General features: G+C 40.9%; 1 protein-coding gene across 8 annotated transcripts in view; it reads left to right on the forward strand.

The window, feature by feature from the left end:
• LOC140735685 (myosin phosphatase Rho-interacting protein-like) overlaps positions 1 to 23404 on the forward strand; it is a 307455-nt gene that overhangs the window by 26251 nt on the left and 257800 nt on the right. For all 8 annotated transcript variants that reach the window (XM_073061042.1, XM_073061038.1, XM_073061039.1 and 5 more), the window contains exons 2-3: positions 484 to 561; positions 15338 to 15403. In XM_073061042.1, the coding sequence (XP_072917143.1) occupies positions 484 to 561; positions 15338 to 15403 (144 nt within the window). The remainder of the gene's footprint in view (positions 1 to 483; positions 562 to 15337; positions 15404 to 23404) is intronic.

A 23404-nucleotide genomic window follows, 5' to 3' on the forward strand; every position in this document is an offset into this window, starting at 1 on the left:
TGAGGAGTAGATTTAAAAGATGGGGGAGGGGAGAGAGAAATACCAGGTGATAGGTTCAATTTGCTTTCAGGCTAGATGGTCTTCCATTGAACAATCCAGATATTGAAGATCCAAAGATGAGACTCCAATCTGCAGACAGGATTCAATATCTGACCTTATCTAATCTGTGCTAAGGAATCTGAACAAAAAAAAAGCTAATGATACTGGTATGTCCTGGAGAAAATGTACAGTATGTGTGAAAAATAGTGAGATTGGCGAACATCGATAAGAGGTGTCCAGGGGTTTAGGTGTCCCACAAATGACTACCATTCAATATTTCTTGAAGAAATGCCCACTTCTGAGAGGCACTAGAGGGTTCAGCAAGGATCCAGCAAGGATCAGCACCTTCACAGCAAAAGCAAACTTTTCTACTTGCTATACATCTCAGTTATGACTCTTGTAGTTAATCTTTAAATTATTGATTGTGTTATTGTAATATTTCAGGCAAAGCCTATATATGGGGGTTGGCTGCTCTTGGCTCCAGAAGGGACTGACTTTGAAAACCCAGTGCAGCGATCAAGGGTAAGTTGAAAAGTAGTTTGTTTCGCTACTTCTTGCATAATTAGTTAACAGATGTTCTTAAGACTTAAACCTCTTTGGTGTATATCAGATATACAAGAAATTTGCTTTGCTGGAACAGTGACTAAACGATTAAAAGGTAATTGAAAGCACATTCGTAAGATGGAATCTGTTGGCATGGGTTCAGTTATGATAAGATGTGGTTTTATGTTGGTGAGAAGAGGGTACAAGGAAGCTGGTGAATAAGGCTTCCCAATGAACTTGGTGTCTGGCCATAAAGCATCGGAAAGAGTGTTGAATTAATTTTAGTTGACCATTTTACCCAGTTCTTCTTCCTGCCACCTTTGGCCTTCTTACAGCTATAAAAACATCATGGAGCAGCTGATAAAGGACAATAATAAAATGTCAGTGGAGAGGCTGGTAAGGAATAGTGTGGAATTTATAGAACAAAGAGCAATTTAGTGTGCAATCGGGAAAGAGCTCCAATACTGTGGAGCATATCAGTTTTACAAGGACGAGGTGTGGTGGAGGTCTCGAAACGCATAAAGTGGATAATCCCTGGGGCCTGAACAGATGTATCATAGCACATGGTGGGAAGCACATGAGGAAATTGTTGGGGCCCTGCCAAAGATCTTTGTCATCTTGTTAACCATGGGTGAGGTGCCAGAAGACTGGAGGGCTATGTCTTTATTTAAGAAGACCCACAAGGACAAGACGGGGAAATACAGAGTTTAATATCAGTGGTGGGAAAGTTATTGGAAAGATTCTGAGACAGAATTTTCTTTGTATTTGAAAGGGCAAGGACTGAATAGGGATAGATGGCATGTCTTTGTGCATGGCAAATTGTGCTTCATGGATTTAATTTGAGTTCTTTGAAGAAGTGACTAAGGGAACTGACAAAGAGCCATAGATGTTGTCTACATGGATTTTAGCAAGGCCTTTGACAAGTTCTGCATAATGGGCTGCTCCAGAATCTTGGAACCTGTGGAATCCAGGGTGAGTTAACTAATTTACAAAGTTGGTGGTGTTCTTTTTCAGACTGGAGGCATGATTAGAAAGTTTGTAGGTGATACTGAAATTGGTGTACAATGGACAGTGAGTAAGTTTGTCACGGTCACAGTGGGAATTTCCTCAATTGAGCAAGTGAGTAAGGGAATGGCAGATGGAATTTAACTCTGAAAGATATGAAGTGAACCATTTTGGCAAGTTAATTAGATCAGAACATAGTAAATAGCACAGTATGGACCCAGAGAGTGTTGTTGAACAAAGAGGACTATCGATAAAAGCTCATGGTTCCTTGTCTGTAACAGCACAGGTTGATAGATGGTGAAGAAAGCATAAAGCTTAGTTGCTTCCATTGGCCAAAGTGTTGGTGAGAGTATTGTCGCCACTCTTCAGAATGTTGTGCTTGAGTGCAGAGGAGAGATTGGATAGGCTAGGACTGTTTTCCCTGGAGCAAAGGAACTAAAGGGTGACAAATTGAGAGCCAGTGATAGGATAGATAGCATTTATTTCCAATAGCAGTGGTGCCTAATATTTGGGTGTAGGTTTAAAGCGACAGGAAGGATGTTTAAAGGGGATCCGAAAGGTAAATTGTTCACACGCAGTGGTTGGTACTGTGATGTGATGGAGCCAGCAACATTTAAATGGTATCTGGACAGGAACTTGTATGAGGAAGGTTTAGAGGAATATGGAATTACTTCAGGCAAATGGGATTAGTACAGATGGATGTGATGGTTGGCATAGACGTGCTGTCCAGCTTGGATTATCTTTCTAAGCTCAACTGTTGAAAGATAAAATGAAAACTGGAATACGATAGGTTGGGCTATGGAATTTGGCAGACTTAGTATTAATGTGGTAAGGTTTTCTGTGCTGCTGCTGGAAATATATCTACATTGATTAGTTGACAGCAGTAAGTTAACAAAGTGATCACTTCTGCAAATCCAACTGACATAAAAATAGACAAGTCTGGTTGTGCCAGCAGGTTAGGCTGCATCTATGGAGATGGGAACAGAGTCAACATTTCAGGCTGAAGATTTTCACTTTTTTCCAGAGTTTCAACACCTGTGGTGTTTTACTTTTCCAGTTTGAATTTCATAGTTTCAATGTTTTATTTCCTTCTCCCCCATACTGTTGCCCTATTCTCCTCTTCAGTTACCACCTTCTGATGACACCTGCCCTTTACAAACCTTCACCATGACACAGCCAGCACTATCTTTGTGTATATAGTCGTCTTAATCTGCACCATTACACATTCAAGTCTTTTGTTCTCCTCACACCCTTCTCTTCAACTTCAAACATGTTTGATTTCTAACTTTTCCTTGTGCTAATGAAAGCACTAGCTGTTACTCTCTCCACCAAAGCTGACTGATCTGCTGAGTGTTTCCATTTCTGCCTTTACTTCAGATTTTTCAGCATCTGTATATTTTTTGTTCTTTCTATTTTAGCAAAGATAGAGATTCTTCACAATCTTCTTATTTGGGAGAAAGGATTGTTGCATTTTTTAATGCAAGTACAGGGGCTTCTAGAGTTATGGATAAGTTGCCCTACAGAAATCAGACTTTTTGCAAACTCTCCCAAGTATTTGTCGGGGGTTGCTGAGGCAGCATGACTTGATGGAAGGGCCTACTCTGCACTGTGTCGCTAAGTAAAATTAAATGAATTGTAGTAATAAATGTTCATGGTATTAATGAATGTATGTAGTATTTATTCCATCTGTTCAATTAGAGTTAGGGTGATAAAATGATTGATTTACAGCTGTTATATGTAGGTGATATGGTTTGAGTAGCTAGAGAAAGCAGATGTTTCTGACTTGGGGAGAATTTAGTTAACGGGCATTTCTATGGACTGCCTGTAATGGTTTTGAGATTCTAACCCTGCAGTCTCAGACACACTTGAATTTATGAAATTAAGACAAAAGTACAGATAATTTTGAACTTGAACTGAAACATTTTTCTGATTCTTAATTATCTGAGAATTGAGATGTGTTCTAGACTAAACAAAAAGGTTCCTATTAAACAAAATATGTATTTTCTATAAAGAATTATTTTTGATTTATCATCTTTCCTAATCCTCCACTAAATGATCTATGCACTAGACTGAAAACATTTAAATAGCCTTGTGTTTGTTTATGGGTTGCTATCTGAAAACATTAAATTCCAGTAGCTAGTCAAAATCTCTTTGACTTTTATCAGTTTATCAAATCCAAATTCTTTTCAAAATGCTTCCAGTTCTCAGGATCCTTTCTTCTGTATTTCCCAACTTCTGTTTCACATTCTGCTCCACCCTTCTAAATACTACTCCGTAACATGAGGTTCTTTGTCTTCAGGCTACTAGGTTGTGGGGGTATCTGCTCAGTACTGCCTAGACCCTGGGATTCTCACACTGACACTGCCACTCATTAAGTGAATATTATCATACGAGGGGTGATTGATAAGTTCATGGCCTATGGTAGAAGTCAATTTTAGAAAACCTAGCACATTTATTTTTCAACGTAGTCCCCTCCTACATTTACACACTTAGTCCAGTGGTCATAGAAACATAGAAAATAGGTGCAGGAGTAGACAATTCGGCCCTTCGAGCCTGCACCGCCATTCAGTATGATCATGGCTGATCATCCAACTCAGAACCCGTACCTGCCTTCTCTCCATACTCCCTGATCCCTTTAGCCACAAGGGCCATATCTAACTCCCTCTTAAATATAGCCAGTGAACCGGCCTCAACTGTTTCCTGTGGCAGAGAATTCCACAGATTCACCACTCTCTGTGTGAAGAAGATTCTCCTCATCCTGGTTGTGGAGCATACAGATCTTGAACCTCCAGAAAGTGTCCACAGATGGGTGATTGATAAGTTCATGGCCTAAGGTAGAAGGAGATACAGCTCTCGTTACATGCACATGCAGTTCAACTCTTTGAGTGATTATGCAGAAAATTTGAAGTTAATAACTCATCTCTTTCTACCTTAGGCCACAAACTTATCAATCACCCCGATGAGTTATTAACTTCAAACTTTCTGGTCCTCAGCTTGAAATTCTAAATTGGAGAAAGGCCAATTTTGATGGTATCAGAAAGGATCTGATAAGTGTGGATTGGGACAGGTTGTTTTTTGGCAAAGGCATAGTTGACAAGTGGGAGGCCATCAAAAATGAAATTTTGAGAGTATAGAATCTAGATGTTCCTGTCAGAATCAGTAGGAGGGAAAAGATGAAATATGAAAACAAGCTAGCAAACTATCAAAGTGAATAGTAAAAGCTTTTTCAAGTATGTAAAAAAAAGAGAGATCAGAGTAGATATAGGAGTGCTAGAAAATGAGGCCGGCAAAATAATAAAGGAGGCTAAGGAGATGGCAGATGAACTAAATGAATACTTTGCATCAGCCTTCACTGTGGAAGACAGCAGTTGTGTGCCAGATATTGAAGGGTATGAGGGAAGTGAAGTGGGTGCAGTTACTATTACAAGGAAGAAGGTGCTCAAAAAGCTGAAAGACCTAAGACATAAGTCACCCAGACCAGATGAACTGCAGCCTAGGGTTCTGAAAGTGGTAGCAGTAGAGATCGTGGAGGCATTAGTAATGATGTTTCAAAAATTATTGGACTCTAGCATGGTGCCATAGGACTGGAAGATTGCAAATGTCATTCCACTCTTTAAGAAAGTAGGAAGGCAGCAGAAAGGAAATTATAGACCAGTTAGCCTGACCTCAACTGGAAGATAAGAACATAAGAACGTAAGAAATAGGAGCAGGAGTAGGCCGTCCGGCCCATTGATCAATGATCTCATGGCTGATCTGTCCGTAAACTCAGTTCCATCTACCTGCCTTTTCCCCATAACCCTTAATTCCCCTACTATGTAAAAACCTATCTAACTGTGTCTTAAATATATACTTAGTCAGGAAGCCTCAACTGCTTCCCTGGGCAGAGAATTCCACAGATTCACCACTCTCTGGGAAAAACAGTTCCTCCTGATCTCTGTCCTAAATCTTCTCCCCTGAATCTTGAGGCAATGTCCCCTAGTTCTAGCCTCACCTACCAATTGAAACAACTTTCCTACTTCTATCTTATCTATATCTATCCCTTTCAAAAATTTTGTATGTTTCTATAAGATCCCCTCTCATTCTTCTGAATTCCAGAGAGTATAGTCCCAGGCGACTCAATCTCTCCTCATAGGTTAACCCCTTCATCCCTGGAATCAACCTAGTAAACCTGCTCTGCACTGCCTCCAAAGCCAGTATATCCTTCCTCAAGTATGGAGACCAGAACTGCACTCAGTACTCTAGGTGCGGCCTCACCAGTACCGTGTATAGTTACAGCATGACCTCCCTGCTCTTGAATTCAATCCCCCTAGCAATGAAGGCCAACATTCTGTTTGCCTTCTTAATAACCTGTTGTACCTGCAAGCCAACTTCTTGTGATTCATGCCCAAGCACTCGCAAATCCTTCTGCACAACAGCATGCTGCAATCTTTTACCAATTAAATAATAATCTGCTCTTCTATGGTTCCTTCCAAAGTGGATGATCTTGCATTTACCAACGTTGTATTCCACCTGCCAGACCTTGGCCCACTCACTTAACTTATCTATATCCCTCTGCAGACTTTCCACATCCTCTGTACAATTTGCTTTTCCACTCAGTTTAGTGTCATCAGCAAATTTTGCTACGCTATACTCAGTCCCCTCTTCCAAATCATCAATGTAAATGGTAAACAGCTGCGGCATCCCACTCACTACTGACTGCCAACTGGAAAAACACCCATTTATACCAACTTTCTGCCTTCTATTGGTTAACCAATCCATTATCCATGCCAATACACTTCCTCTGACTCCATGCATCCGTATCTTATTTATAAGTCTCTTGTGCGGCACCTTATCGAACGCCTTCTGGAAGTCCAAGTATACGACATCCACCTGTTCGCCCCTATCCACTGCACTCATTATTTCCTCAAGATGTGGGAGTCAATTGTTAAGGATGAGGTTATGAGTATTTGGAGACACAGGACAAGATAGGACAAAGTCGGCATGGTTTCCTTAAGGAAAAATCTTGCCTGGCAAACCTATTGGAGTTCTTTGAGGAGATTACCCATAGGATAGATAAAGGGGATGCAGTGTATGTTGTAAATTTAGAATTTCAGAAGGCCTTTGACAAAGTAACACACATGAGGCTGCTTATCAAGTTGAGTGCCCATGGTATTACAGGGAAGTTATTGGCATGGTTAGAGCATTGGCTGATTGGTAGGATCCTTTTCTGGTTGGCTGCAAATGAGTAGGGGTGTTCCACAGGGGTTGGTGTAGGAACCACTTCTTTTTATGCTGTATATCAATGATGTAGATAATGGAATGGATGGCTTTGTTGCCAAGCTTGCAGATGATACGAAGATTGGTGGAGGGGGAGGTAGCGTTGAGAAAATGGGTAGGCAGCAGAAAGACTTAGATAGATTTTTAGAATGGGCAAGAGAGTGGCAAATGAAATACAATGTTGGAAAATACATGGTCATGCACTTTGGTAGTAGAAATAAATACACAGACTATTTTCTAAATGGTGAGAAAATCTGAGATGCAAGGGGACTGGGGAGTCCTTGTGTTGAACACCCTAAAGGTTAACTTGCAGGTCGAGTCGGTGGTGAGGAAGGCAAACCACCTTTAGCATTCATTTTAAGAGGTCTAGAATACAAGAGCAGAGATGTGATGCTGAGGCTTTAGAAGACACTGGTGAGGCCTCACCTTGAATATTGTGAACAGTTTTGGGCTCTGCATCTAAGAAAAGATGTGCTGGCATTGGAGAGTGCTCAGAGGAGGTTCACAGGGATGATTCCGGGAATGAAAGGGTTATCATAAGAAGATGGCTCTGGGTCTGAACTTGCTGGAATTTAGAAGGAATGGGGGGGGGGGGGGGGGGGAGGAAGATCTCATTGAAACCTTTCGAATGTTGAAAGGCCTTGACAGAGTACATGTGGAAAGGATGTTTCCCATGTAGGCGAGGCCAGGACAAGAAGGCACAGCCTCAGGATAGAGGGTCGTCCATTTAAAATAGAGATGTGGAGAGATGTCTTTAGCCAGATGGTGGTGAATTTGTAGAAATTATTACCACAGGCAGCTGTGGAGGTCAGGTCGTTGGATGTATTTAAGGCAGAGCTTAATAGGTTCTTGATTAGACATGGCATCAAAGGTTATGGGGAGAAGGCCGGGGAGTGGAGCTGAGGCAAGGAAAAAAAGGATTAGCCATGATTGAATTGGGGAGCAGACTCAACGGGTCAAATGGCCTAATTCTGCTCTCATTTCTTATGGTCTAATAAAGGCAAGGATGAACAGTTTCTGGAAATATGGTTTTCAAAACATATTGAGGTCCTGGTTAAGAATAAGGAGGAGGTGCATAGCAGGTATAGGCAGGTAGGAACAAATGAGGTGCTTGAGGAGAATAAGAAATGCAAGAGGGCTAAAAGAAGGCATGTATTTGCTCTAGCAAACAAGGTGAAGGAGAATCCCAAGGACTTCTACAGATATTCTAAGAGCAAAAGGATAGCAAGGGGCAAAATTGGTCCTCTGGAAGATCAGAGTGGTGATCTATGCGTGGAGCTGAATGGGATGGGGGAGATCTTAAATGGATTATATTTTTGCATCTGTACTTCCTCAGGAGACAGACAGAGAGTCTGTGGACGTGAGACAAAGCAGCAGTGAGGTCGTAAACCCTGAACAGATTATAGAGGAGGAGGTGTTTGCTGTCTTGAGGCAGAGTAGTGTCGATAAATCCCCAGGGCCTGACAAGGTGTTCCTTTGGACCCTGTGGGAGGCTAGTACAAAAATGGTAGGCACCCTAACAGATACTTAGACTGGATGAGATGATGGAGGATTGGAGGATTTCTGTTGTTTAGGAAAGTCTGTAAGCATAAGCCAGGCAATTATAGGCCAGTGAGCCTGATATCAGTAGTAGGTAAGTTATTGGAAAGTATACTATGGGACCTGATATATAAGTATTTGGATAGATAGGGACTGATTGGGGATACTGATCATGGCTTTGTATGTGGTAGATCATGTCTAACCGATCTTGCAGAGTTTTTCGAGGAAGTTACCAGGAAAGTTGATGATGGCAAGGCAGTGGATGTTGTTTGCATAGACTTTAGAAGGCTTTTGGCAAGGTCCTGCATGGGAGATTGGTCAAGAAGGTTCAGTCACCTGGCATGAAGTAGCAATGTGGATTAGACATCGGTTTTGTGGGAGAAGCCAGAGAGTGGCAGAGAGACCTCTGACTGGAGGGCTGTGACTAATGGTGTGCAACAGGGATTGGTGCTGTGTCCATTGTTTGTCATCTGCAGTATATCAACGATCTGGATGATAATGTGGTAAACTGGATCAGCAAATTTGTGGATGGCAGCAAGATTGGAGGTGTAGCGGAGAATGAGGAAGACTGTCAAAGCTTGCAGTGGGATCTGGACCAGCTGGAATAATGGGCTGAAAATTAGCAGGTGGAATTTAATGCAAATAAATGTGAGGAATTGTACTTTGGGAGGACAAACCGGCGTCGGTCTTACATAGTGAACACTAGAGCACTGAGGATTGTGGTAGAACAGAGGCATCTAGGAATACAGATCCATAATTCCTTGAAAGTGGCGTCACAAGTAGATAGTTTCATTAAGAAAACTTTTGGCACATTGGCCTTCATAAATCAAAGTATTGACTACAGGAGTTGGGAAAGTTATGTTGAAGTTATGTAAGATATTGGTGAGCCCTAATTTGGAGTATTATGTGCAGTTTTCGGCACCTACCTACAAGAAAGATGTTAATAAGCTTAAAAAGAGTGCAGAGAAAATTTTCAAGGATGTTGCCAAGATTTGGACCTGAGTTCTGAGGAAAAATTGAATAGACTAGGAATTTTTTTCCCTCAAAAGTAGAAGATTGAGCATAGAAATCTATAGCACATTATAAGACCTTCAGCGCACAATGTTGTGCCGACCATGTAACCAATTCAAGAAACTGCCTATAATTTCCCTAGCATATAGCCCTCTATCTTCCTAAGCTCCATGTACCTATCTAAGAGGCTTTTAAAAGACTCTATTGTATCCACTTCCACCACCGCCACCAGCAGTGCATTCCACACACCCATCACTCTCTGTGTGGAAAAATTTCACCCTGACATCCCCTTGGTACCTATTTCCAAGCACCTTAAAACTATGCCCCTTCATGTTAGCCATTTCAGCCCTGGGAAAAAACGTCTGGCTATCCATGCGATCAATACCTCTAATCATCTTATACACCTCTGTCAGGTCACCTCTCATCCTCTGTTGCTCCAAGGAGAAAAGGCCAAATTTACTCAACCTATTATGAGATATGCCACCCTCCAATCCAGGTAACATCCATCTAAATCTCCTCTGCACTCTCTCTGTAGTATCTACATCCTTCCTGTAATGAGGAAACCAGAACTGAACACAGTACTCCAAGTGGGGTCTGACCAAGGTCTTGTACAGTTGTAACATATAAGGAGAGATTTGATAAGAGTTATACAACATTATGAGGGGTATAGACAGGGTAAAAGCAAATAGGCTTTTTCCTCTGAGGTTGGGTTAGACAAGAACTGGAGGTCATGAGTTAAGAGTGAAAGGTGAAATGTTTAAGGGGACCATGAGCAGTATTGAGAAATGAGCCTGGTCAGGTGTCAGGTCTCTCAGTGGGAGAGAATTTTGGAGATGGTGATCACAATTCTATCTCCATTACCATTGCATTGGAGAGTGATGGGAACAGATAAGTTATGAAAACATTTAATTGGAGTAAGGGGAAATATGAAGCCATCAACAGGACCTTGGAAGCATTAATTGGGAACAGATGTTCTCTGGAAAATGTACAACAGAAATGTGGCGAACGTTCAGGGGATATTTGCGTGGCGTTCTGCATAGGAGCGTTCCAGTGAGACGGAAAGGTAGGTAGGGTACAGGAACCATGGTGTACAAAGGCTGTTGAAAATCTAGTCAAAAAAAGAAAAGCTTATGAAAGGTTCAAAAAACTAGGTAATGATAAAGATCTAGAAGATTATAAGGCTAGCAGGAAAGAGCTTAAGAATGAAATTAAGAGAGCCAGAAGGGGCCATGAGAAGGCCTTGGCGAGCAGGATTAAGGAAAACCCCAAGACATTCTACAAGTATGTGAAGAGCAAGAGGATAAGATGTGAGGGAATAGGACCAATCAAGTGTGTCAGTGGAAAAGTGTATGGAACCAGAGGAGATACTTAATGAATACTTTGTTTCAGTATTCACTACGGAAAAAGACCTTGGCAATTGTAGGGATGACTTACAGCAGACTGAAAAGCTTGAGCATATAGACATTAAGAAAGAGGATGTGCTGGAGCTTTTGGAAAGTAAATTATAGACCGGTGAGTCTTACTTCAGTGCTTGGTAAGCTGATTCAGAAGATCCTGAGAGGCACAATTTTTGAACATTTGGAGAGGCATAATATGATTAGCAGTATCAAGTGTGACAGTGGGAAAGTGTGTATGGAACCGGAGGAAATAGTAGAGGCACTTAATGAATACTTCAGTATTCACTATGGAAAAGGATCTTCGTGATTTTAGTGATGACTTGCAGCGGACTGAGCTTGAGCATGTAGGTATTAAGAAAGAGGATGTGCTGCAGCTTTTGGAAAGCATCAAGTTGGATAGGTTGCTGGAAACAGATGAGATGTACCCCAGGCTACTGTGGGAGGCGAGGGAGAAGATTGTTGAGCCTCTGGTGATGATCTTTGCATCATCAATGGGGATGGGAGAGGTTCTGGAGGATTGGAGGGTTGCGGATGTTGTTTCTTTATTCAAGAAAGGGAGTAGAGATAGCCCAGGAAGTTATAGACCAGTGAGTCTTACCTCAGTGGTTGGTAAGTTGATGGAGAAGATTCTGAGAGGCAGGATTTATGAACATTTGGAGAGGTATAGTATGATTAGGAATAATCAGCATGGCTTTGTCAAGGGCAGGTTGTGCCTTACGAGCCTGATTGAATTTTTTTGAGGATCTGACTAAACACATTGATGAAGGAAGAGCAGTAGATGTAGTGTATATGAATTTTAGCAAGGCATTTGATAAGGCACATGCAAGGCTTATTGAGAAAGTAAGGAGGAATGGGATCCAAGGGGACATTGCTTTGTGGATCTAGAACTGGCTTGCCCACTTAAGGCAAAGAATGTTTGTAGATGGGTCATATTCTGCATGGAAGTTGGTCACCAGTGGAGTGCCTCAGGGATCTGTTCTGGGACCCTTACTCTTTGTGATTTTTATAAATGACCTGGATGAGGAAGTGGAGGGATGGGTGGGACATTGATAGGATACAAAACTGGGCTGAGAAGTGGCAGATGGAGTTCAAACCAGGTAAGTGCGAAGTAGTTCATTTTGGTATGATGGCAGGTATTAATGGTAAGACTCTTGGCAGTGTGGAGGATCAGAGGGATCTTGGGGTCTGAGTCCATAGGACGCTCAAGAGAGGTGACCTGATAGAGATGTATAAGATGGTGAAAGGCATTGATCGTGTGGATAGTCAGAGGCTTTTTCCCAGGGCTGAAATGGTTGCCACAAGAGGACACAGGTTTAAGGTGCCAGAGAGTAGGTACAGAGGAGATGCCATGGGTAAGTTTTTTACTCAGTGGTGAGTGCCTGGAATGGGCTGCCGGCAACGATGGTGGAGGCGGATATGAAAGGGTCTTTTAAGAAACTTTTGGATAGGTACGTGGAGCTTAGAGGACTATAGGTAAGCCTAGTAATTTCTAAGATAGGGACATGTTCGGCTCAACTTTGTGGGGCCGAAGGTCCCGTGTTCTGTAGGTTTTCTATGTTTCTATGAGTAGTCAGCATGGCTTTGTCAAAGGCAGGTTGTGCCTTACGAGCCTGATTAAATTTTTTGAGGATGTGACTAAACACATTGATGAAGGTAGAGCAGTAGATGTAGTGTATATGAATTTTAGCAAGGCATTTGATAAGGTACCCCATGCAAGGCTTATTGAGAAAGTAAGAAGGTATGGGATCCAAGGGGACATTGCTTTGTGGATTCAGAACTGGCTTGTCCACAGAAGACAAAGAGTGGTTGTAGATGGGTCTTATTCTGCAAGGAGTTTGGTAACCAGTGGTGTGCCTCAAGGATCTGTTCTGGGACCCCTTCTCTTCATGATTTTTATAAATGACCTGGATGAGGAAGTGGAGGGATGGGTTAGTAAATTGCTGATGACACAAAGATTAGGAGTGTTGTGGATAGTGTGGAGGGTTGTCAGAAGTTACAGTGGGACATTGATAGGATGCAAAACTGGGCTGAAAAGTGGCAAATGGAGTTTAACCCAGATAAGTGTGGGGTCGTTCATTTTGGTAGGTCAAATACGATGGCAGAATATAGTATTAATGGTAAGACTCTTGGCAGTATGGAGGATCTGAGGGATCTTGGGGTTCGTGTCCATAGGACACTCAAATCTGCTGCGCAGGTTGACTGTGTAGTTAAGAAGTCATACAGTGCATTGGCCTTCATCAACTGTGGGATGGAATTCAAGAGCCGAGAGGTAATGTTACAGACCCTATTTGGAGTACTGTGCTCATCTCTGGTCACCTCACTACAGGAAGGATGTGGAAATTATAGAAAGGGTGCAGAGGAGATTTACAAGGATGTTGCCTGGATTGGGGAGTATGCCTTACAAGAATAGGTTGAGTGAACTTGGCCCTTTCTCCTTGGAACGATGGAGAATGAGATGTGACCTGATAGTCATGACTAGACTGAACTCTCCTGTCTCATGAAGGACCTGGAACAATTGCAATTTGCCTATTGCCACAATAGGTCAACGGCAGGTGAAATCTCAATGGCTCAGCACATGGCTTTAGACCACGTGGACAACACAAAAACCTACGTCAGGATATTGTTCATCGACTATAGCTCAGCATTTATTACCATCATTCCCATAATCCTGATTGAGAAGTTGCAGAACATGGGTCTCTGTACCTCCCTCTGCAATTGGATCCTCGGCTTCCTAACTGGACGACCACAGTATGTGCGGATTGGTGATAACATATCCTCCTAGCTGACGATCAACACGGGCGCACCTCAGGGGTGTGCGCTTAGTCCACTGCTCTACTCTCTATATACACGTGACATTGTGGCTAGGCATAGCTCAAATATCATCTATAAATTTGCTGATGATACAGCCATTGTTGGTAGAATCTCAGGTGGTGATGAGAGGGTGTACAGGACTGAGATACGCCAACTAGTGGAGTGGTGCTGCAGCAACAACCTGGCACTCAATGTCAGTAAGATGAAAGAGCTGCTTGTGGACTTCAGGAAGGGTAAGACAATGGAAAACATACCAATCCTCATAGAGGGATCAGAGGTGGAGAGAGTGAGCAGTTTCAATTTCCTGGGTGTCAAGATCTCTGACGATCTAACCTGGTCCCAACATATCAATGTAGTTATAAAGAAGGCAAGACAGCGCTTTACTTCATTAGGAGTTTGGGATTTGGCATATCAACAAATACACTCAAAAACCTCTATAGCTGTACCATGGAGAGCATTCTGACAGGCTGCGTCATTGGTATGGAGGGGCTACTGCATAGGACCGAAAGAAGCTGCAGAGGGTTGTACATCTTATCTTGGGTACTAGCCTACAAAGTACCCAGGACATTTTCAAGGAGCGGTATCTCAGAAAGGCAGTGTCCATTATTAAGGACCTCCAGCATCCAGGGCATGCCCTTTTCTCACCGTTACCGTCAGGTAGGAGATACAGAAGCCTGAAGGCACACACTCAGTGATACAGGAACAGCTTCTTTCCTTCTGCCATCCAATTCCTAAATGGACATTGAATCTTTGGAAACTAAATCATTTAAAAAAAATATAGTATTTGTATTTTTGCACACTTTTAAACTGTGCAATATACGTATACTGTAATTAATTTACTTGTCTATTTATTATTATTTTTATTTTATTTTTTTCTCTGTGCTAGATTATGTATTGCATTGAACTGCTTCTGCTAAGTTATCAAATTTCATGTTACATGTCTGTGATAATAAACCTGATTCTGATACTGATTGAGGTGTATAAGATGATGAGAGGCATTGATTGTGTGGATAGTCAGAGGCTTTTTCCCAGGGCTGAAATGGCTAACATGGGAGGGCACAGTTTTAAGGTGTTTGGAAGTAGGGGTGAGTTTTTTAAGCAGAGTGTGGAGTGCGTGGAATGGGCTGCTGGCGATGGTGGTGGAGACGGATACAACAGGGTCTTTTAAGAGGCTCATGGACAGGTACATGGAGCTTAGAAAAATAGAGGGCTATGGGTAACCCGAGGTAATTTCTAAAGTATATACATGTTCGGCACAGCATTGTGGGCTGAAGAGCATGTATTGTGCTTTAGGATTTTTATGTTTCTATGAGCAGGAATGTCTTTACTCAGAGAGTGTGGAATGAATTGCCAGTGGAAGTGGTGGATGCGGGTTTGATTTCAACATTTAGGAGAAATTTCAATAGGTACATGGATGGGAGGGGTATGGAGGGCTGTGGTCTGGGTGCAGGTCGATTGGACAAAGCAGATTAATAGCTCAGCATGGACTAGATTGCCCGAAAGGTCTATTTCTGTGCTCTAAGTATTCTATGACTTTATGACTCTCTGCAGGGTGGCTAGCTATTACGGTAAGTTCTAGACTTGGGTATCAGATACTCAATGACAGTATCAAATTGAACATCAAAGAAAGCACCTGTGTCCCCTCTCCCAAATATTGGCATTGCCTTGTTGCAGAAATAATTTGTATTTAATTATTGAGTGTGTATGTGACACTGAAAACTTAATGTCTTTTACAGAAATGGCAGAGAAGGTTTTTTCTTCTGTACGAGCATGGGCTACTACGTTATGCACTGGATGACTCTGTAAGTTTATTTATTTAAATCTGGTCTAGATTCTGTTGAGTTGTCATGTGCCAGGTGAATTCATGAAAGGTGTATCGTAGCTTCCCTTTTTCCTAATCATCACCTTTCTTTTTGCTCTTCCGATTTTTGTTGTTGATATTATTTCCGTGGCCATTTCTTGGTTTTGCTTCAGTTTATTCACTCTGTTGTTTTGCACGATACAATAGTTTTGTGAAGAACACAAAATAATTTAAAACCCAATCAGTAAATGTGATTTGTTTAGGGTTGCATAGTTTCCAAAATACGGTCTGGTCTTCTGTGCACAGGGACAGCTTAGTTTGATCAGTAATTAAAATGCTATGCATCAATATTTTAATGTAATTTGAACAATATTTATTTGCTAATGTCATAGGCCACTCACTTCGGGGTAAGTGAAGAGAGAAATTCTGAGTCTGTTTTAATTACACACTTACCTGGGCCAGTGAGGTGCTGAGCTCCTGCTTGAAGAATATTTCTTTCATTTGCCTGCACTGCCTTATCCCCACCACTGCTGATGATCAGGCTTCTTTACTGTGAGACCACAACCATTCCTCCTGACCACAGTGATCCCCCAGTCATCTGTGTTACATTCAGCTTGGTTAACTGCAATAGTGAAGGTGCTGTCATTGCTAAGGGTGAAAGGTGAAATAATTAAGGGGAACCTGAAGGGGAAACTTCATTCAGAGTGGTGCAAGTGTGGAACGAGCTGTCAACAGTGGTAGTAGACGTGTATTTGTTTGCAAATTTTAAGAGAAATGTGGATAAGTACATGGGTGGGAGGGGTAAGCAGGGTTATGGTTCTGGTGCATGTTAATGGCATGTGGTAGAATAACAGTTCAGCACAGACTTGATGGGCTGAAGGGGCTGTCTCTGGGCTTCATTGTTCTTACAACTCCATGGAGAAAAGGCCTTTTGAGGTTTCTCAACACTGTGATGAGGCTTAGTCTGTCATTGAGCTTTCTGAAGGGCAGAATTGATGGGGTGTCCTCATGTCTTTTTAACATGACTTTCAGGGGCCAAGGAATTTCTAGCCCGATAACTTTTGGTTGGGAGGAGAAAAATTCATAAAAAGAAAAGATGTTGAGAAAAATAGGCTCAAATATTTGGAGGATTTGTAGTTGAGATTGCAAAGGCAGGAGAAATACCAGAAACCACACAGCAGATGTTGTATTTAGCCCAGGGAATTGTCTACCCTGTCATCATTGTTAGTGTCCAGATTTCTGTCCAGGCATGCTGTTTCAAGTTGCAGGACGTGTTTAGAATTTTGGGGCCATTTGCAAAATGGCTAAATTGCTTCTTTTGTGAGTATGAGTAGATGAGCTGGTAGGTTAAATAAATTTAGACAGAGCAAGGAGGCTGTGGTGTGTAACTAATAAATCCTTTATTCCAGGTGTTTACATTTTAAATTGCCTCCATGTGTGTGAGTGAAATAATCTGTTGAATGTATACTACTTGTGGTTCCGAATAAAGAAGATTCAAAACATTTAGCTGAATTGCTGCAATTAACTATTGAGGTGTGGTATACATTGCTTAATAATTGTTGTAATAGGTAATTGTGGCTTTACCCAGTAAGTTACCCGGTACATGAGCCCGTCAGTTTATCTGATAACGTTTCCCTGGAAGTAACCCTATATGATTGATGAATAACTACTAAAGATTTCTGTAAGTCAAAGCAGACAGTGGTAAGCCCTGCAGTTTGCCTATCAGATCTTAACCACTCATCGTACAGAGAGTGTTTTGTCAGTTTTCATGTTAAACATTGGTGCCAATTTGTGTCTCTGGCAAATCTTGGTACCTTCAGTGTCTTGCTTCATGTTGCTTCTTCCTTAACAACACTTCCCATGCGTGTTTTTCCCTGCTGTTTTGCACTGCGAAGACTAATAGGGACTGTGAATATAGATGTACAGGTACCGCGAGATGAGAGGTAATGAGTTCTCAGTCTCTGTAAAGGATGTGGTGACTCATTTGTTTGACCATTGGTACTAATGCTTGCAGTAAGTATTCTCTGCCTGAGTTTGTGGATTGGTTCTGAAAGTGTCGGAGGTCAATGAAGTAATGTATGTGAATTTCATTGAATTGGAATTGTTCTCAACAAAAAAATTTAGATTTCAGTGGCAGAATAATTTGACTGGAAGCATGGAGTCCTGGGTGAGTAAAAGAACAGGGATCAACATACATTTAGATAAACGTCTTGAGATGTGTGATGAAGAGTAAGCCTGTACAACCATTAGCTTCTAAGAAGTGAATCTTAATGACAGAATGTCTTCATGTTCCAATGTGTTACTGATGAGCAGCATACGGAATTTAATTCCTGACCATTGACGGACATTTTAACCTTTTGATTCTGTTCTTAGGTTAAAGGAAATATGAATTATTTTTTATTTTTATTGTTTTGCCTGGCTCTTTCCTCTTCTGACCCTTTCCCACCTCTCCATAACCAAATTGTGAGAGATTGTCATCATCTCTTCAGGAATAGGGTCAACATGTGGAGACAGATCTTTACTGGAATAAATGATCATAGCCTCTGGGTGGAAGAGCTCAAATTACCTTTCTTTCTCCATTCTTCAAGTAAAGGCCTACAATAGTAAATACTGCATTTAATTCTGGTAAATGCAGTTTTACCCTCTTTGAGATTTATTTTTAGTTAATTTTGTTCTCTGTCTTAGGAAACCAAAGTTTGGATCCTAAATATATACCAAGGGTTTGGGGAGTCAGCAGAGCTGTTATTGTTTATAACTAGAGTTTGAGAAGATTATTTTAATCTTCCAAATTGTATGTAAGTGAAGGTGCAAACTGAGGTTTGGAGAATGATTTCCATATCTCGTTGCTGTTGATTGTGATGGTCTTGAATTAGCTAGGGATAACATGGAATTGAACTTCTTCATTAAAGGTAGAATTTCAAGAAACCATAATTTTAGGAGAAAGTAAAGTTAGTGGCTTCTGTGTGAAAAGCTGAATAAGACTTGTTTTGAGTTTAATATTTTCATAATGAACCTAATTACTGGGAATTTTCTACCCAAGAGGACTGTGGGGTGGTTTGATTAGGGTTGTATAGATTTTTAGGTATTTAGGAAATCAAGAGGTATGTAGTTAGCGTAAGGAAGTGACAGAAGTAAGAGATCAGACATAATCTTGGTGAATAGTTCAATAAATGAGGGCTCTCCTCCAGATCCTGCTTCTTATGTTTTTATGGAAGGATCTATACAAAATTATTGTAGGTGTTCCTGTTCCCAATACAGTGCCTTGAAAAAGTACTCAGCCCCTCCAACTAATTTTACATTTAACTATCTCATTTTCTAAATTTAAAATATACTGAAGTAGGATTTTTTGAGCTAATCTACAAAACATTGTGCATCACGTCAAATCAAAAGAGAAATTCCAAAACCTGTCAATCTACTAAAAATTAAAAACCAAAATTCTGAGACTGAAAAAGTATTCATCCCCTTTGCAATTATTATGCTAACTTTCCTTGGGTGCGATGTACAATGGTATGCCAAAGTTTGGGCACCCTTGCTCAAAATCTCTGTTCCTGTGAATAGCTAAGCGAGTAAAAGATGACCTGATTTCTAAAATCCATAAAGTTAAATATGACACATTTCTTTAATATTTTAAGCAAGATTACTTTCTTATTTCCATCTTTTATAATTTCAAAATAACAAAAAAGGAAAAGGGCCTGAAGCAAAAATTTGGGCACCCACATGGTCAGTACTTAGTAACACCCCCTTTGGCAAGTATCAGAGCTTGTAAACACTTTCTGTAGCCAGCCAAGAGTCTTTCAATTCATGTTTGGGGGATTTTTGCCCATTCTTCCTTGCAAAGGGCTTCTAGTTCTGTGAGATTCTTGGGCCGTCTTGCATGCACTGCTCTTTTGAGGTCTATCCACAGATTTTCAATGATATTTAGGTCAGGAGACTGTGAGGGCCATGGCAAAACCTTCAGCTTGCGCATCTTGAGGTCCATTGTGGATTTTGAGGTGTGTTTAGGATCATTATCCTGTTGTAGAAGCCATCCTCTTTTCACCTTCAGCTTTTTTACAGATGGTGTGATGTTTGCTTCCAGAATTTGCTGGTATTTAATTGAATTCATTCTTCCCTCTACCAGTGAAATGTTCTCCGTGCCACTGGCTGCAACACAAGCTCAAAGCATGATCGATCCACTCCTGTGCTTAACAGTTGGAGAGGTGTTCTTTTCATGAAATTCTGCACCCTTTTTCTCCAAACGTACCTTTGCTCATTGCGACCAAAAAGTTCTATTTTAACTTCATCAGTCCATTGGATTTGTTTCTAAAATGCATCAGGCTTGTTTAGGTGTTTCTTTGCAAACTTCTGACATTGAATTTTGTGGTGAGGATGCAGGAATGGTTTTCTTCTGATGACTCTTCCATGAAGGTCATATTTGTGCAGGTGTTACTGCACAGTAGAACAGTGTACCACCACTCCAGAGTCTGCTAAATCTTCCTGAAGGTCTTTTGCAGTCAAACGGGGGTTTTGATTTGCCTTCTTAGTAATCCTACGAGCAGTTCTCTCAGTAAGTTTTCTTAGTCTTCCAGACCTCAACGTAACCGCCACCATTCCAGTTAACTGCCATTTCTTAATTACATTACGAACTGAGGAAATGGCTACCTGAAAACACTTTGCTATCTTCTTATAGCCTTCTCCTGCTTTGTGGGCATCATTTATTTTAATTTTCAGAGTGCTAGGCAGCAGCTTAGAGGAGCCCATGGCTGCTGATTGTTGGGACAAGGTTTGAGGAGTCAGGGTATTTATAAAGCTTTGAAATTTGCATCACCTGGCCTTTCCTAACGATGACTGTGAACAAGCCACAGCCATAACAAGCTAATTAAGGTCTGAGACCTTGATAAAAGTTATCTGAGAGCTCAGATCTCTTGGGGTGCCCAAACTTTTGCGTGGTGCTCCTTTTTTCACCTCTAAAATTGTACAAAACAAAAATAATACACTAATCTTGCTTAAAATGTTGAAAAGAATGTTTCATCTTTAACTTTATGACTTTTGGAGATCAGTTCATCTTCTACTCACTTAACTATTCACAGTAACTGAAATATTGACTGGGGTGCTCAAACTTTTGCATGCCACTGTATGTATTGCCTTACCTCACCAAATTTGTTGACGTAGAAAATTGGAGGATCACCTGTTTTCAGTGAATTAATTCATAAGAATAAATACCCTCTCTCCAATAGTATTATACAGTTTCAATAGACCAAACCAAAATGGAGCCAAAAGAACATTCAAGGCAAGTCAGGGAAATGATAACAGAGAAGCACAGATCTGGGGAAGGGTACAAGACCATCTCAAAGGCACTGAACAGGCCTCAGAGATCAGTGCAGTCTATCGTGGAAAAGTGGAAAGAATATGAAACCATAGCCATACTGGTTAGGTCAGGTCGCCCCTCCAAACTTAGTTGCTGGTGAAGAATGTCACTTGTAAGAGAGGCTACTGTCACACCAACAGTCACTCTGAATGAGCTGGAGAAATTCAGTGGCTGCAACTGGGAAGGAAATTCATGGCTTCACAATCTCAAAGGGTATTTATGGAGGAGTGACAAGGAAGAAGCCCTGCCTTAAAAAGTTTAACTTAGAAGCTACTGTAAAGATGTGGAGGAAAGTCTTGTGGTCAGATGAGACTAAAATTTAACTTTTTGGCCTCAACTCTAAGTGGTACATGTGGCATAAATCTAATACTGCGCATCAGCCAGGTAATACCATCCAACTGGAAGTATGACAAAAAGCATGGGGATGCTTTCAGCAGCAGGGATAAGAAATCTGGTCAGAATATGATGGGAAAATGAATGCTGCTAAATACAGAAATAACCTGGATTAAAACCTGTTAGCCTCTGCCAGAAAGCATAAACAAGGGAGGAAATTCATCTTTCAGCAGGCCAGTGACCCAAAGGACACTGCCAGAGCAGGAATAGAGTGACTTCAAATGAAAATATATGTCCTCAAGTGGCATGTCAAAGTCCTGACCTTAACTTGATTGAACATCTTTGTAAGACGTTAAGATTGCTGTCTACCACTGCTCCCCAACTAACCTGGCACAGCTTGAGCAAGTTTGCAAGGAGGAATGGGCAAACCTTGCTCCATCACTGTGTGCAAAGCGAATAGAGACTTATCCAAAAAGACTATTGGCTTAATAGCTGCGAGAGGTGGTTCAACTAAGTACTGAGGAAAGGAGGATGAATACTTCTGAACTGCTGTCATTCCAGTATTTGAAGTTTTGGTTTTCATGCTTTATATTTTTCTCTGTTTTGGGCTCTACTGTGAAAAAAGGATATGATTCACAAATAAAATTCTCAGTTAAATTGATCAAAATCCCAGTTATGTGAACAACGGGTTGGGAGCTGAATATTTTTACAAGGCACTGTACATTCCATAGCAATATCAAGCTAATGTCTTGAATCTCATTGGTAACAAAAGTGAGGGCAGTGTCATAATTTCTTAAGGTAGCCTACAGTGGAAAGATGACTGGTATGTAGATAAGACATCAGCCTGACAGCAATATCAATGTAGATGGTATTCAGCTGTTGGTTATTTTGCACCTGGAAACAAATTAGGCTGTGAGATTTGTTGTTAAGCTCAGCAACTGGATACTGAGGCAGTTACACTTGTTTGCTGCATCATAATTTGGATCAGCAGATGTGTCCAAGCACTGTTTGCAGGTTAAGTTTGTATTCTTGCCTGTAAGTGTTCTTTTCTGCTATACACACCATTGCCAACTGCAATTCTTCAACTCGAGAGAAATAAAGATATTAAGAGTTCTCTATTTAAATATTAATAGTTAATTTTGTAATGAAAGCATTGTACCCCTTCTCAAAATACCAAACATTGTATATTTGTTGTTTCTGAATTGTCAGATTAAATGATGTCATCAGGCATTCTGTTAGTGGTCTATACTGCAATTAGCCTGCACAGTGTGGGCCCTGAGTTGAGGCTGGGAGATTTATATCAAAAATTGTGATTGTAACCTTTGAAGACCTACTTTCAACAATTTAAGGCAAAAAATGAAAGATGAAGCACAGAAGGAAATGTAGTTAATGGAAAATTAGATCCAAAGTTACCAGCATACTAGAACAAATACCGATAGTTCTAAATATAATGCACAAATGAAGAAATGCTTGGAAACATTCCTTGGAATTCCAAACAATGTTTTCCTTAGTTTTCCTTACAATTCTGAACAAGGAATTTGCATAATATTGCAGATTGCAATTAGTTTTCGAATACCACAGAATACCAATGTATTTTTGAAAATGTGTAGAGAAAACTTGGCTAGTTTTTTTTCCCCAAGAAATATGTGATATTCGGCTATGGTACATGAGTGTTAGGTGAAGGAGGTTGAGGCACCATTCACCTTGCATCTATTATGGTTATGTTGTTGTTCTGTCTGTTGTTTAATTGCTTGGAGAACGTTTAACCACACTCAGCTACATACAGTCTTCTGGAAACGGCAATGTCGGTTGAAAGTCATAGTGGATTGAAATGCTCATTTTGTGATGGAGCCAATTGTGAGTGAATTTAAGTTGACAATGCTTGTTTCTAATACACTGCTTTTAAACTTCTCTCTTTCCAAGCACTTTCAATATTTTCAAGTGAGCTGAGACCAAATCTATGGTTAATATAAACTGTGAAGAAGGAACTGCCCGTACACAGGGATGCCGTGGTAAAGTAGAGGTTAACACAACACTGTTACAGCTTGGGGTGTCAGAGTCCCAGCGTGCTCTGTAAGGACTTTGTATGTCCTTCCCCAAGGAATGCATGGCTTTTCTCCAGGTGCTCCAGTTTCCTGTTCACAGTCCAGTGCTGTAGGCTAATTGGTTGTGGTAGATCGTCTTGTGATAAGGCCGGATGGACGGGAAGGGCCTAGCTCACACTGTATCTCTAAAGAAATAACATTAAATTAAATGAAAAAAATATTTGATGTTGAACTCCTCTCGAATGATTGGCCAAGTTCTATGATTGTGATGACCACA

The sequence above is a fragment of the Hemitrygon akajei genome, chromosome 11 (genome assembly GCF_048418815.1).
Source record: "Hemitrygon akajei chromosome 11, sHemAka1.3, whole genome shotgun sequence".
Taxonomy (NCBI): domain Eukaryota; kingdom Metazoa; phylum Chordata; class Chondrichthyes; order Myliobatiformes; family Dasyatidae; genus Hemitrygon; species Hemitrygon akajei.